The sequence below is a fragment of the Malassezia globosa genome (genome assembly GCF_000181695.2).
Source record: "Malassezia globosa CBS 7966 chromosome Unknown mgl_sf_6.1, whole genome shotgun sequence".
In the NCBI taxonomy this organism is placed as follows: Eukaryota; Fungi; Basidiomycota; class Malasseziomycetes; order Malasseziales; family Malasseziaceae; genus Malassezia; species Malassezia globosa.
The window spans coordinates 250,146-263,852 of NW_001849866.1; the positions used below are offsets into that span (position 1 = coordinate 250,146).

At 52.3% G+C, this 13,707-nt stretch overlaps 7 protein-coding genes across 7 annotated transcripts; 3 read left to right on the forward strand and 4 right to left on the reverse strand.

The window, feature by feature from the left end:
• Positions 1-1,303: 1,303 nt before the first annotated feature.
• Positions 1,304-2,483, forward strand: MGL_2584 (uncharacterized protein; the record flags this gene model as incomplete). Its single annotated transcript, XM_001730150.1, has 3 exons — positions 1,304-1,836; positions 2,131-2,333; positions 2,410-2,483. The coding sequence occupies 3 exons, from the start codon at positions 1,304-1,306 to the stop codon at positions 2,481-2,483; spliced, it is 810 nt and encodes a 269-aa protein (XP_001730202.1).
• Positions 2,484-2,608: 125 nt separating this feature from the next.
• Positions 2,609-4,462, reverse strand: MGL_2585 (uncharacterized protein; the record flags this gene model as incomplete). Its single annotated transcript, XM_001730151.1, has 1 exon — positions 2,609-4,462. The coding sequence occupies one exon, from the start codon at positions 4,460-4,462 to the stop codon at positions 2,609-2,611; it is 1,854 nt and encodes a 617-aa protein (XP_001730203.1).
• Positions 4,463-4,869: 407 nt separating this feature from the next.
• Positions 4,870-5,154, reverse strand: MGL_2586 (uncharacterized protein; the record flags this gene model as incomplete). Its single annotated transcript, XM_001730152.1, has 1 exon — positions 4,870-5,154. The coding sequence occupies one exon, from the start codon at positions 5,152-5,154 to the stop codon at positions 4,870-4,872; it is 285 nt and encodes a 94-aa protein (XP_001730204.1).
• Positions 5,155-6,270: 1,116 nt separating this feature from the next.
• MGL_2587 (uncharacterized protein) lies at positions 6,271-7,831 on the forward strand (the record flags this gene model as incomplete). Its single annotated transcript, XM_001730153.1, has 6 exons — positions 6,271-6,328; positions 6,554-7,044; positions 7,118-7,257; positions 7,311-7,492; positions 7,563-7,679; positions 7,725-7,831. 6 exons carry the CDS (start codon positions 6,271-6,273, stop codon positions 7,829-7,831), a joined length of 1,095 nt encoding a protein of 364 aa, XP_001730205.1.
• A 358-nt stretch (positions 7,832-8,189) lies between these two features.
• MGL_2588 (uncharacterized protein) lies at positions 8,190-9,740 on the forward strand (the record flags this gene model as incomplete). Its single annotated transcript, XM_001730154.1, has 1 exon — positions 8,190-9,740. The coding sequence occupies one exon, from the start codon at positions 8,190-8,192 to the stop codon at positions 9,738-9,740; it is 1,551 nt and encodes a 516-aa protein (XP_001730206.1).
• A 556-nt stretch (positions 9,741-10,296) lies between these two features.
• Positions 10,297-12,375, reverse strand: MGL_2589 (uncharacterized protein; the record flags this gene model as incomplete). Its single annotated transcript, XM_001730155.1, has 1 exon — positions 10,297-12,375. One exon carries the CDS (start codon positions 12,373-12,375, stop codon positions 10,297-10,299), a length of 2,079 nt encoding a protein of 692 aa, XP_001730207.1.
• A 128-nt stretch (positions 12,376-12,503) lies between these two features.
• On the reverse strand, positions 12,504-13,592 carry MGL_2590 (uncharacterized protein; the record flags this gene model as incomplete). Its single annotated transcript, XM_001730156.1, has 1 exon — positions 12,504-13,592. The coding sequence occupies one exon, from the start codon at positions 13,590-13,592 to the stop codon at positions 12,504-12,506; it is 1,089 nt and encodes a 362-aa protein (XP_001730208.1).
• Between the last annotated feature and the right edge of the window lie 115 nt (positions 13,593-13,707).

A 13,707-nucleotide genomic window follows, 5' to 3' on the forward strand; every position in this document is an offset into this window, starting at 1 on the left:
GCGCCAAGTCCCAATCTGTCCAACGCGCAGCGTCATCCCCGTATACACGCTGTCGAGAGTGTGGAGGAGGCTGCAGGCCAAAAAATGACCCCATTTTGCCCGTTTGCCTCGGGCCTGATGCCGCGACGCTACGACCGTGAACCCTGCAGTGTGTACTAGACCATCATTTAACGTCCAACCGCCTGCCTGCCATTGTGTACGCGTGAAAGATATACAGTGACACTCACACTCACAACTGCATATCTGATACCTCTTCATATGCTGGTTGAGATTGTATGTGCGTGTGTAGCGCTTGCAGCGTGCCTGCAACTCCTCAGGCGCCGAAGACGCGTGCCTTCTATAGAGCAACACTATCCCGAAGAAGCCAAGCCAGGATGGCAGGGTGCGACGTTTCGGTCTGCAGATGCACCTCTGATTAGCAAAGAAAACAAGATTACATGCTATGATCCAGCGACGGGCTATTTGCTCGCTAGCGTATCTGCCGACACACCTGACACGATTGACAGCAAGATCAGTCGTGCTGCAGAAGCACAACGCGCATGGAAAAACTCGTCCTTTGAAGAACGCAGGCAATGCCTGCGTACGATGCTCGCGTGGATCCAGCGTGATCTCGACATCATTGCGAGAATCGCATGCCGCGACACGGGAAAGACGGCCATTGATGCGGCATTCGGCGAGCTTCTCACGACCTGTGCAAAGCTTACATGGACAATTCAGCACGGTGAGCGAGTGCTTCGACCGGAGCGACGTGCAGGCAACCTTCTTCTCGCGCACAAGAGATGCACTGTGCTTCACGAGCCATTGGGTGTCGTCGCTGCATGTGTGTCATGGAATTATCCCGTCCACAACATGCTTGGCCCTATCATCTCGGCCCTATTTGCTGGGAATGCCATCATCGTGAAATGCTCTGAGCATGTTGTATGGTCCTCACAGCACGTCCTGACGTCCGTGCACAAGTGCATGGACGCATGTGGCGTGCCCCGCGATCTTGTCCAGCTTGTGGCATGTGGTCCACAAACAGTCGAGGCCCTTACCCGCGATGCGCGCCTCGCCCATATCACATTCATTGGCAGCGACGTCGTAGGCCGACGCGTAGCAGAGGCAGCTGCACCGCAGCTTACGCCTACGACACTTGAACTCGGTGGTAAGGACCCGGCGCTGATCCTTCCTAGCACTCGACTGGACTTTTTCACGTCCATGTGTATGTATACATGCTTTCCACACACACACACACACACACACACACACACACACCGGCACACATATACTTACACTATCAGTTCTCCGAGCGTGTTTCCAAGCCATGGGCCAGAACTGTATCGGGATCGAGCGTTTCCTCATTCCCGATAGCATGCAAGACGACCTTGTACAAGCTGTCAAGCCACGGATCGCCGCTTTGCGCTGTGGCAGCACACTCGACGATACATCCATGGGCCATGGCGCGAAAGCTCAACAAGGTAAGAATGGCGATCATGTCGATTGCGGTGCAATGATCACAGACGCTCGTTTCGATGCTCTTGAGGAGCTTATCGCAGACGCCGTCGCTCATGGCGCACGCCTTGTTGTCGGAGGCAAGCGCTACAACCACCCAAGATGGCCGCATGGCCACTACTTTTCGCCTACCTTGCTGACACATGTGACGCCGACCATGCGGATTGCGCAAGAAGAAGTGTTTGGCCCTGTATTTTTGGTGATGCCATACCGTACAGTGGATGATGCTGTGGCTATCGCGAATGGCACCCCATTCGGACTGGGTGCTTCTGTGTTTGGCCGTGACTACAAGGAATGCCAACATGTTGCGTCACAACTAACATGTGGTATGGTTAATATTAACGAGTACGTATGCACGAGGCTGGCAGCCATTGTCCAAAGAAGTACTCGTGATGGCGCCTGCAGCAGCAGACATGGCTGTGGCTACCGCGATGAGGGAACAAAAAAGAAGACATGGTCGCTCCTCCTCAAGACAAGATAGAGACATCTGCAATCTCTATCTGTGAACGGGAGCAGCGCCGATATGCCGGCTGTCACTCTTCCGCGATTGCATGTATAGAGGCGCCATCACCGCCAAGCCACTTCTTGAGACGTTGCCAAGCACTCATCACGTGATCAACCCATGCTAACTGATGACAGCTTTGGCATTTCGTACCTGAATCAGGGTCTGCCGTTCGGCGGGTGCAAACATTCCGGCTATGGCCGCTTTGGCGGGCCAGAGGGTCTGTTGGGCCTCACGGCTCCCAAGGCCATAACTGAGGACGTGTGGTTCGGCGTCGTGCAGACGTCGATCCCACCTGTGGTGGACTATCCCGTTCGAGACACACAACGCAGTTGGACATGTACGTACGAGGATGCATGGCATGGCAAAGCCACTCGTAAATTCTGCACCCTACTCACACACGCGCGCACACACAGTTCTTCACTCACTCGTACGACTGGCCTTTGGATCACTCGTGCAGCGCATCCACGCTATTCGTGGGCTTCTATAACGTGCATAAAAAGTACACATTAACGCGCAGCAGCGCAGCGCCATGGCTGTCGACAGTCATGGTACACAAGAGATATCACTGCGGGTAGGAAGGGGACAAGTGGTGCAGAATTTTCATACAATCAGTTAGTCCTTGGGCTCAGGAAGGGGGTCTATACCGTTCCATGCTACCAGGTCCGTAGCATGAGAAAGAATTTTGTCGATGGACCAGCGTCCACCAGGGCCGCCATCTGTATACTTCAGGCAAATGGCCGAGCCAATCTCGTCGCAGGCAACCAGCACGTCATCGATGTCTTCTTTTGTGTGCGCAGCACTCACACAGAAGCGCACTCGCGTCGAAATTAGTGGCGTAGCGGGGTATGCAACAACCACCACAACAATCGGTGGACGTCGGCGCACGCCATGTGGACCAGTATGAGACAAATTGGGTGTCTCGAGTGTCGCGGTATTCCATGCATCATCTTCCGTCTTCCACCGCTGCGACGGCGGTAAGGCCAGTCCGCGATCCAGCATGAAAGACGAAAACAACTTCATCTTGCCGGGTTGGAACAGCAAGAGCGGCACCACGGGGCTGTCGCGGCTGCCCCAAATAATGAACCCGAGCTTCCGAAGCCCGTGGTTCAGATAGCGTGCATTGAATGCCAAGCGCTCTAGACGATGCCGGCCTTCCACACCAGCCAAGAACGGCTCGGAAAATTGCATCCACGGTGGGAGCAGGGCGCGCCCGTCCGGTATCTTGCCGACACTCATGATAGTGGCAAGTGTCGACATAATCTGGATTAGCACCGGTGGGGCCATCGTCTCACCAAACACGTTCGAATAGTTGTATCGCCGGATGCTGTCGATGATCTCTTTCTTTCCAGCCACGTACCCACCGACAGCGCCAAATGATTTCGTAAACGTACCCATGTGTATGTCCACTAGCGAAGGATCTACACCGAAGTAGTCACACACCCCTCCGCCATGAGGTCCAAGCGCCCCGATCGAATGCGCCTCGTCCACATACAAGTAGAACTTATACTTCTTCTTAAGCTCCAGCACTCGTGGCAAGTCAACAATTGTGCCTTCCATCGAATACAGCCCCTCGATGAGCAGCACAATCTTCTTCCATGGCCTATGCGTTCGCGGAAGCCCCTGGCTAATGCACTCACGCAGGAGCGATTCCAATGCGTCGATGCTCCCATGTTTGAACGTTCGGATACTTGCACCGCTCATCCGCACACCAGCCCGCAGCGATGTGTGATTGAGTTCATCAGAAAGAATGAGCGTGCCTGGGCCTGCAATAGCTGGGATCGTAGTACTGTTCGTAGCGAAGCCCATGCTAATCAGCATAGCATCCTCTTGGTTCAGATACCGAGCAACCATTCTCTCTCCCTGCCGCTGCAAATCCAGCATTCCAGCACCTAGACGCGTGCCACCGCTTGATAGTCCATACAGACTCAGTCCAATGTCCACGTTGTCCGCACATTCGCCGTGCGACTGTGCAAAACCCAGATAATTGTACGCGCTAATGTTCAGTGCGCGCCGCGTATTGCCTGTGAGCTCAAAAGTGCGATTGTAGTTGCGTGTGATGCGCTCGAGCGTCATCACAGTGCGGCCACATACTCCTGTCACAGGCCGCTCAAAGCAGTCATCGATCCGCATCTTGAGGCGACGCGTAAAGAAGCTGTCAAAGTCCGAGTTGAGCGCTGCATATCCATTGTTCTCCTGCAAATGAGAGAAATCCTGCGGATAGAAGCGTCGACCCAAAAAGTCACGCAAGTGCCCATACAGAATCAGCACAATATATGTCAAGTACGTCGATAACACTGTCAAGTAGCTTGGGCTGTCTTCCTCGGACACTTCCAAGCGGCTCTCATCGTACTTGGACGTCCATCTGTACGCTTCATTCTTGCACAACCCAAACTCCGAGTGCTGCAGACCCGTCTTGCTGGGTAGTGCCCCGCCCGCAGCGTCCGGTGGCGTGTGCGGCACGCCCATGGTCTTGGCTGACGAAACAGACCTCCAAGAGATGAGGCCGAATGCATGTCAAGTGTGCCGATATGAGCCTTATCTCGGCCGAAAACAAGCGCCCTCACCCCTCTGACATGCTCCGTTCTTGCACACGATAGGTCGGGTCGTCAAAGAATTCGACTACCAAGCTACTGAAATCACTCACCGTGCCTCTCTAGGCATTCTACCTGATCAGTACCAGCCGTAGCAAGCACAAAAAGATGAAGAGATATGTTACGGGGCGCTCATTGCATAGCTCGCGAGTTGGTTTCTAGATATCAGCTACAAAATAGCAGCCGGCCACCTAGAACATCTCAGACAAGAAGACAAAATATAGGGGGCATACTACACAGAGGGATTTTGCACCCTTGTGCCGCTTGCAAAGCAGCTTTTGTTTAAGCCTTGGGGCCACCGCGTGCCATAGGCTTGGCCTGCTGACGCGACATGGCAGCGCTGGCTCCAGCTGCCTGCCGGTTGGCCTTGCGCTCTGTCTGACGAGCCTTCTTGGCCTCCTTCGTCTTCGCAATGTGCTCCTTGCGCGCAGCCTCACGAACCTCTGGCTTCTGGTTGCGACGCGTGTTGATCAAGTCAACCGAGGCACCAACGACACCACGCTGGCTCTTGATGGTGCGACGCGTGCGCTTCTTGGCAACTTCTTCCGTCACACCCTTCTTGTGCATACGGCGGTACAGAACCGTCCAGGCAAACTTACGTGGGTTTTTGCGTTGGTGGAACAGAGATTCCGGCTTCGAGCCCTGGAAGCGGAAGACCTGTAGTGTGTTAGTACCAACCTACGATAGCCGCGGCGTTCAAAGGGAACCAAGGACAATAACAAGAGAGATGGGACTAGCGGATTCTTAGTCGGGCTAGCGTGTCAAAGAAGAAACACTAGCAATGTAGCAACTCATATCGAGACACGAGCAACATCAAGATACTTGGCACGCCCTTTCAATACCAACGTAATTGGTTTCTAGACACGTAGACAAGTGGATTGTTTGCGCAACCCCCACTGGAACTCTTCATATAGCACCGATGCCGACTGGGACTGCTTTTTCCATGCTGTTGCTCACGTCCAAAGATAAGACACGAGTATCACCATGCATGTGCCCCAACTCTGCTTGTTGTTGTATCGCATCCCTTCGTGCCAAGCGTGAATAGCTTACCTTGCTGTCACCACGGACGAAGAGCCTTCCCTTGCCCCTACGCAGTGTTAGTACGTTGTTTCTCCAAACTTCCACGCGAACAGGTGCGGCGCCTGACGATGTAACGCCATCCGCCTTGCTCCTTCTCACTCAAGGCGAGTTATACGTACGGGTAAATCTTCCTGTTCGAGAACGAGCACAACTCGACCTTCATCTAATCTTCGTGTCAGCGACTTCGCTATTACAAGGTCCATCGCACAGCGTGTGTCGGCGCACGACGACCCCTCAACTCGCACAACGGCACGTACCTTGACGTAGCGATGCCTTGAAGACGGAGGGCGAGGCGTTCGCACAGCAGCAGCCTTTCGAGATGTCGTCGCAGAGCGACGAAAAAACTATAGTTCTACACGTGACCCCATTGTAACGCACCTCCATGGTAAGCGTCTTGCGTCATTTCGTGCTGACTTGCCAAAGGCAGACATGATGTGGAGGGCGAGTTCTGTGGAGCGCCTCGGGGTGGTGGGGATGCCGGGCATCGTTTGGCTAGTACAGACCGTCTCCACCTCCGTTGTTGCCACTTGGGCGCCGACTTGTGCCTCTAGGCTCCATATCGCCACCCTGAACGTCGCGCTGTGAGTCAAAATAATTTCAATTATGCACGTCGTGTTGGCTGCACCGGTCGCTGTGCGACGAAACCAAGCACCAAGAGAGCGTGTGTGTGGTTGTTACGCGTGTTTCGCACGAGACTTACGTCTGTGAACAACGACGCTGTGAGTGCGTCAGCTGCCTATCGTGTCGTTCTTCCAGACATCTAGCACAGGCGGGTGGGGTAGCAGGCCGGCTACGGCCACTGCGACACCCAATATCACAGCTACGACCAAAGTTGCCGGTGAGCAAGATATTGAAGTAACGCCTGGCGCAAATGACACTGTGTCAGCATTGGCATTTTCGCCAACGGCTGATGTGCTTGCCGTTGCAAGTTGGGATACATTCGTACGGATTTATCGCATTGACAAGACAAATGCCCAGCCGGTGCAGCCACATCAGCAATACCAGCATGAGGGCCCCGTGCTGGATGTGTGCTTCAATGCTGACGGTAGTAAAGTGATATCTGTCGGTGCTGATAAAGTCGCTCGTTGTTTTGATCTGAATACGAATCAGGCAGCAATAGTTGCTCAACACAATGATACAATTCGTTGTGTGCGCTGGCTTCGTGCATTTGGTGGGGCTCTCGTGACAGGCAGTTGGGACAAGACAGTGAAAATTTGGAAAATTGAGCCACAGCCTACTCTTATTACGTCATTAGATCTTCCGGAGCGCGTATATGCTATGGACGTGATTGGATTGATTGTCATCGTCGCAATGGCTGAACGAAAGATTATGGCGTTCCAATGTAATGAAGCTACGGGTACGGCGCAGCAAGTTGTTGTACGTATCTACGATCTGATGCCCTAAACGGCAAGACCTTGTTTCTCGCATCATTTGCTTACAATTGTGACAGGATCAGTTTAGCCCGCTAAAGTATCAAACACGCTCCATTGCCGCGCTACCTGATGGTGATGGGTTTGCTCTTGGAGGCACAGAAGGTCGCGTTGCTGTTCACTACTTCCATGATCCACCGGACCCGAAAGACGGTAAAGTGTATGTCGCAACCTCACCTCTTCCCCACATATGTACTGACATGGAAATTATAGTAAAAAGTTTGCTTTCCGTTGTCATCGAAGGACCAATGCCGACCATCCTGATGTTCCTCGGAATGAAACTCAACTGTACCCTGTGAATGCGATTGCTTTCAATGCACAAGGAACCTTTGCGACAGGGGGTGGTGATGGCTCAATTAGTTTCTGGTGTAAAGCGAGCCGCACAAGGTTGAAAAGTACGTACCCACCTGCGGACAAGTTTGCATGAGCATTGTGACTGACACAACTTCCTTTTTTTTTTTTTAGCCTTTGAAACCAAGGGTGCAGCCATGGCGCCTAAGGAATTATTTAAAACGAACCCTAACCGTTTGCCTGTCACCGCCATTACGTTTAATGCAGATGCATCCATTTTTGCTTATGCACGTACGTTGTTTCAGACACCTAAATTGCATGTTAACAAAAATACAGTGGGCTACGACTGGCACAAGGGCTATCAGGGCGCTACGAGCGAGACGCATGTATTTATTCACCCAGTCAACCCTGAAGATATCAAGAAGCGGCCTCCTAAAATATGAAAGGAGGCATCTCGTAGTGTCGCGCAACGTGGTTGGTCGTTGTTTTGAGGTAGAAGATGCATATATACACATTCCTACGGCAAGTTGCTGTCGTGTGAAGTATTATGTGAAATGAGTCGGTCGGTGCTGTGTGGAACGCAGGTCGCATCCCCGATTCGTGGAGAGCAGCACCCCGATTCAAGAACAACCACTTCCTAAAGCTCAAAGACATACGCGCGCGCGTACCTCGCGTAGTCCAACGTATCTTCAGCAAAAGCAGTCAGGGATTTCTCTGGTTGCCCCATATCGCATGCTAGCGCGATCCATGGGCCTGTGCGTCCGACAGGCTGCCTTGCATGTCGGCACGTTTCCGTGGCGCATGCATGTACGTGCCCTGCACTCCAGTCGGATGTGCTGCAAGGCGGCGACTATTGCTTTCGATGAGCTCGAGACACGCTCTTTTTCGATAATCGCACATATTGACCATGGAAAGTCGACGCTCGCAGACCGACTGCTGGAACTTACAAACACAATTCCCAGCGACTCATCGAACAAGCAGGTACTTGACAAGTTGAAAGTCGAGCGTGAACGAGGCATTACTGTCAAGTCTCAGGCAGTGAGTATGTTGTATCAACCAGCAGGCCAGCGACAACCGCTTCTACTTAATTTGATCGATACACCAGGTCACGTCGACTTTGCGTATGAAGTGCGCCGTAGTCTTTCGGTGTGTCAATCTGCACTTCTTGTGATCGATGCAACGCAAGGAGTACAGGCACAAACCATTTCCGTCTACAAAATTGCACAGCAGTGTGGTCTGACGATCATCCCTGTGCTTAACAAGGTCGACTTGCCTGCATCAGACCCAGAGCGGTGTTTTTCGCAGCTTCAAGATATCCTTTCACTCGATACCTCCGTCCACAAACCACTTCTTGTGAGTGCCAAGACAGGGAAAGGAGTCGATCAAGTGCTGCAGGCATTGGTCGAGCGTACAGAGCCACTCGGGGGTGCTCAGAATATGTCCTCTGAAAACCGACAGCCGCGTGGTCTTCGCGCGCTGATTTTTGACAGCTGGTACGACCAGTACCGCGGCGTCATTGCGCTTGTAAGCGTAATGGACGGTGCCATCCGCAAAGGTGATAGTGTGGTGGCTTTTCACAGTGGCAAGAGGTATGATGTACTCGATCTGGGAATCAACAACCCGGAGCCTGTTTCTGTGCCGATTTTGCGGAAAGGCCAAGTTGGCTGGCTTATTACGACAATGAAAGAAACGGAAGAGGCGAGCATCGGTGATACATTCTACCGTGCTGGCGAGCGTGTGCAGCCGCTGCCTGGATTTCGACCAGCTTTGCCAACCGTTTTTGCTGGCATTTTCCCCACAGATAAGAGTGAGTTTCTCAAGTTGGAAGACGCGATCCAACGACTGTGCATCAATGACCGCTCCATTACGCTACAGAAAGAGACCATGTCTGCTTTGGGCCAAGGATACAGGCTGGGTTTTCTTGGCACGTTGCATCTCGATGTGTTTCGCCAGCGCCTTGAAGACGAATACGGCCATGAAATTCTCGTGACAACGCCGACGGTGCCATTCCGTATCACGTACAACGATGAGACGCAAGTACTTTGCTCGAATCCCGCTGATTTTCCGGATGAAGCTACGAAAAAGACGCACGTCGCATGCCTAGAAGAGCCCACAGTCATTGGCTCTCTTGTGTGCCCAGAAGAATACACTGGTGCGATGATGGATCTATGTGCCGAGCACCGTGGTGAACAGCTCGACATTGAATTTTCGACCGCAGGCCTGTCTCAAGTATATATGCAATACCGACTACCACTGGCGGAAATTGTCACAGACGTACGTCCCAAAGCGAACCGCATCTTGACATGCTCGAATATGACTAACGCGCCTTCTCCTCCTACGGCAGTTTTTTGACAAACTCAAGTCACGCAGTTCAGGCTTTGCCTCGTTTGACTACGAGGAAGACGAGTATGTGTCGTCAGATCTCGTGAAACTCTCGTACCTTGTTGGTGGCACACCCGTCGATGCACTCGAGACGGTGCTGCATCGTTCGAAAGCTTCTTTGGTTGGTCGTGCATTTGCTAAACGATTGAAAGAGGCCATCCCCCGGCAGCAATTTGAAATCAAAGTCCAAGCATGTGTGGGAAGCAAGGTTCTCGCAAGCGAGACGATCCGTGCGTATCGCAAAGACGTGACAGCTGGTCTTTATGGCGGCCACTTTGAAAGAAAGCTCAAACATCTCAACAAGCAAAAGGAGGGTAAAAAACGACTCAAGGCCATGTCGCTCGGCAGGGTCCAGGTTCCGCACAATGCCTTCATGGATATCCTCGACACACGTTCGAAACGCTCATCATGATCAACTTCTTGGTGCATTAAAAAAACACTTCCTACGCATATGCACCCATAATACTCTGCTATGGATGCTGCCACGTCACTAAGCATCAGTGGTCCACTTGTTGGACTCCTAACACTAGTTCATGAACATAGCCAGAAGAGAAGCTAAGAACAAACTTGTGAATACCGCGGATGACACGCCCATGGGCGCGGCGGCACTTTTGTCCTTCGATGAGATAATTTTGCCATAGTCGGTGTCAGTGGAATCATTGGACCCTGTCGTAGGCGGCTCGACCGACTTCTGACCGTGGGAGGTAACAAACGGCGGAGGACCCACAGGCGGCGTGTAGTTGCGCGTTGGACTTGTATCGTACTTGCCATCCCAGCAGTACATATCCATGCATTGCTGGCACTTGTCCGGAATCTTGGCACCGCTCCGCTGCATCGGACGCAATGCGCTCGCACATGCTAGACATAGAGGCCAGTTATCCATTTGGCCACCCATTGTTGCAACGTTACGAGCATTGTCGAGCATGTCATGCTGATGATGGACATTGTACGCAAGCTCAAACGTACTAGAATTCGAGAAGCCCGAGTACGGGTAGTTCGGCAGGTAAATGAGGACAGGGGCCGTCGAATTCCCGACAGACGTCTTCGCATTCGTGGCATCGTTAGGGTCACAACCAAAGAATGTTGGCCGTGTGTTAAATCCGCGATTCACAAACGTCCTGGCGTCGGGTACGCGTGGGAACGCCATGTATGAGAAGTCCGACAAGTTAGACCGCTTCTCGACCTCAATAAGAGCCGTACCATTGGGCCAGTTAACCTGGTCCGAGCTTGCATCGACGGCCACAATTAAGTCCAAGCCACGGGCAGGCTGCAACAGTGGCTCCAAAGGAATGTTCTGATTCGCCTCACCACCGTCAACCAGATCAATGTACTTCGCGTCAACAAAGTGGTTTGAGCTCTGACGATAGCCCTTAAATGGGTTAGGAACAGGCGCCACGTCATTGTAGCCCTTATCCACATCCTCAAGAATCGTTTTCAGCACATCATTCAGGAACCCTGTGGAATTGCTCTCCAAAAGCTTGTTATAGGCACCATTAAACAGCGTACTGGACGTGCCGACCGTGTAGCCAAAGTTTTCATAGTTCGCAATACATGAAGACCCATCTTTGGGATTTCCGTCAACCACGTCCGTACCAAGGTAACCCACGGGGAAGAATGCCTCCAGTGTTGGTTGCCATGTGCCGAACTCATACGGCGTAAACTCAAAGTAGGTTGCATTCGGGTTAATCATGATCTGATCAGGCTGTCGACCGATACTCAGCACAATAGGGAATGGATAAGTCGCATCCCTGAAGCCCGTTTGGTTCACAATGTCAGAGTATGTGATGCGCTGGCCATGATCAGAGTACTGCGTGTCGTTCATCAGCTGGTACGACAGTGCGCGCCCCCAATAGTCGCTGATTGAAATTGGGAAGTCGGCATGCTTCTTAGCGCTGACATCTTTGAACAAGTCTTCGTAGAATGAAAGTGAGTCATGATTGGGATTCACCAGGTTCGACGACAATTCCATGATGTCATCAACCAGAGACTGCGCCGTTGGCCATCCATTGATGGCTTGCGCTCCCGTTGCCCATGATCCTCCGGACAAGCCTGCGTAATAGTCGGCAAGTTGTAAAAAGCCGCCAACCCCTTCATTCTTGGACGTCTCGTTTCGCGAATCAAAGCCCTGCGACACGCCCAAAGCCACCAGCATGGCTCGGTAACCACCGCCACTCACGGAAATGCCGACTTTTGGCTGGTTCTCGCTCACAAACTGCTCCGCACCGCCAGGAAGTCCACCATCACCATCCAGCCCCACACTCTTCAGCCAGTCAACCCACAATGACCGCGTATTATCGCGGTGGCGCTGCATGTAACCTTGCTCGAGTTCATTCATCCGGTGGTCCGATGCATTGCGCACGTAATTCACGTAGTTGTTCCCCTCAGGCTTCTTCGGACAAGGAACTTTGGCTGGAGCATACGAGTCCTTCGGCGACATGCGACGCTGCCGTCGGTGCTCAGCCCGGACCACGTTACGCGCGCGTGCCATAGTTTCAATCAGCTTCTCGCGTTCTGCAGGAGACAACATTGCATTCATATCTTGCTCCGTGTAAACATTCACTCCATTTTCATCCTTATGCACCGCGCTGGCTTGCTGTGCACTCATTAGCAAGCCAGCTGCGAACCATGTCGCCACGGAAGAAAACTTCATCGTCGGTGACAAACGTTGGTTCGTGACTGACGGATGTATTTGAGTCGAAACAGCGCGCCACGTGATTATATAATATGCCTAACTTAACGCCAAATAGATGTCAGGGTAGTTCGCTGCTGAATTTTGGCGCGCCGCTTTGGCGCCGGTTGCAGCGTTTCGCCTAGATGACGTGTGTCATTATCTCTCAAGAGTTGGAGTCGCGTATTGGCTAACTCCCCATACAGACCTACCGTGAACATGCCGGTGTTGTTACTGCGAATATAGTAAGATTTGGCGCCATGGCATATAGAAGGGAGATAAGTCCGTAGAAAGGCATTGATCCATAGGCCATGCGACACAAGCACCAGATGTGGAAATACATCTGTGCTGGATGACAATGCTTGGTCGTTGGTAGCATGCCCCTCGTTTCCAAAAAACGTGTCGTTTCTGTGCTGTACACTTTCAAGACCCCTCTTAATCTTCTGATCTTTTGTATCGGCCGTAGCGTGTTCTTCTTCGTTCTTCACGCCATTCTTCTCTTCCTTTTCATCTTCACCGCCATCCATCTTGGCCGTTTCCGCCATTTTCTGCAGTTGCGCTTCTTCTTTCTCGCTGATTTTGCTCTGAGGCTGATCCCTATGTGCGAATTCTCGGAGCCAATCGAGCCATTTTTGGCCCGCTTTCGCCACACGTGCATAGAACTCTCGATCTGTCTCAGCACGACCAAGCTCCGACTGGGGTAGGCGTGCAAATCCTGGTACTGCTTTTTTTTCCTTTGTGCATTCTGAACGACCAAAGTTACGCTCAGACAAACCTGAATCAATGTACACAACATTGTGCCGAGTGACGAACGGTGGCTCACAAGGCGGAGTGCGAAATGTCGTAGGATCTTCTTCGGTCAGGTCTTGCACGCCGCATCCGCGAGCAATAGCTGCGGCTGTCTTTTTCGCACGACCTATGGGACTTGTCACAATCAATGAGGGCTTTGGCAAATCAAGCGAATTCTCCCAATCCGAGTCAGTCTCGGGTGTCCAGGCAGCTCTCAGCTTGTCGAGTTGGAATACGCCTTTGGGCGAGAGTGGTGCATCACAGACTCCTTGGAGAACTCTTTTCGCATTTGCTATGGATTCTGCGTGTCGCACGAGAGTAAGAAGAGCGATAGGTTGAGCCGCTTCGTCGTTCGCACGACACATTCGACTGCTGTGTCTGACGTCGTGCGTTAATGTAGCACGGAACCTACCTCCACTCCGCTAGAATTCGGCACATATTTGGTCCTCAGTATTCGATGTGACATTGTTGACGTAAGTG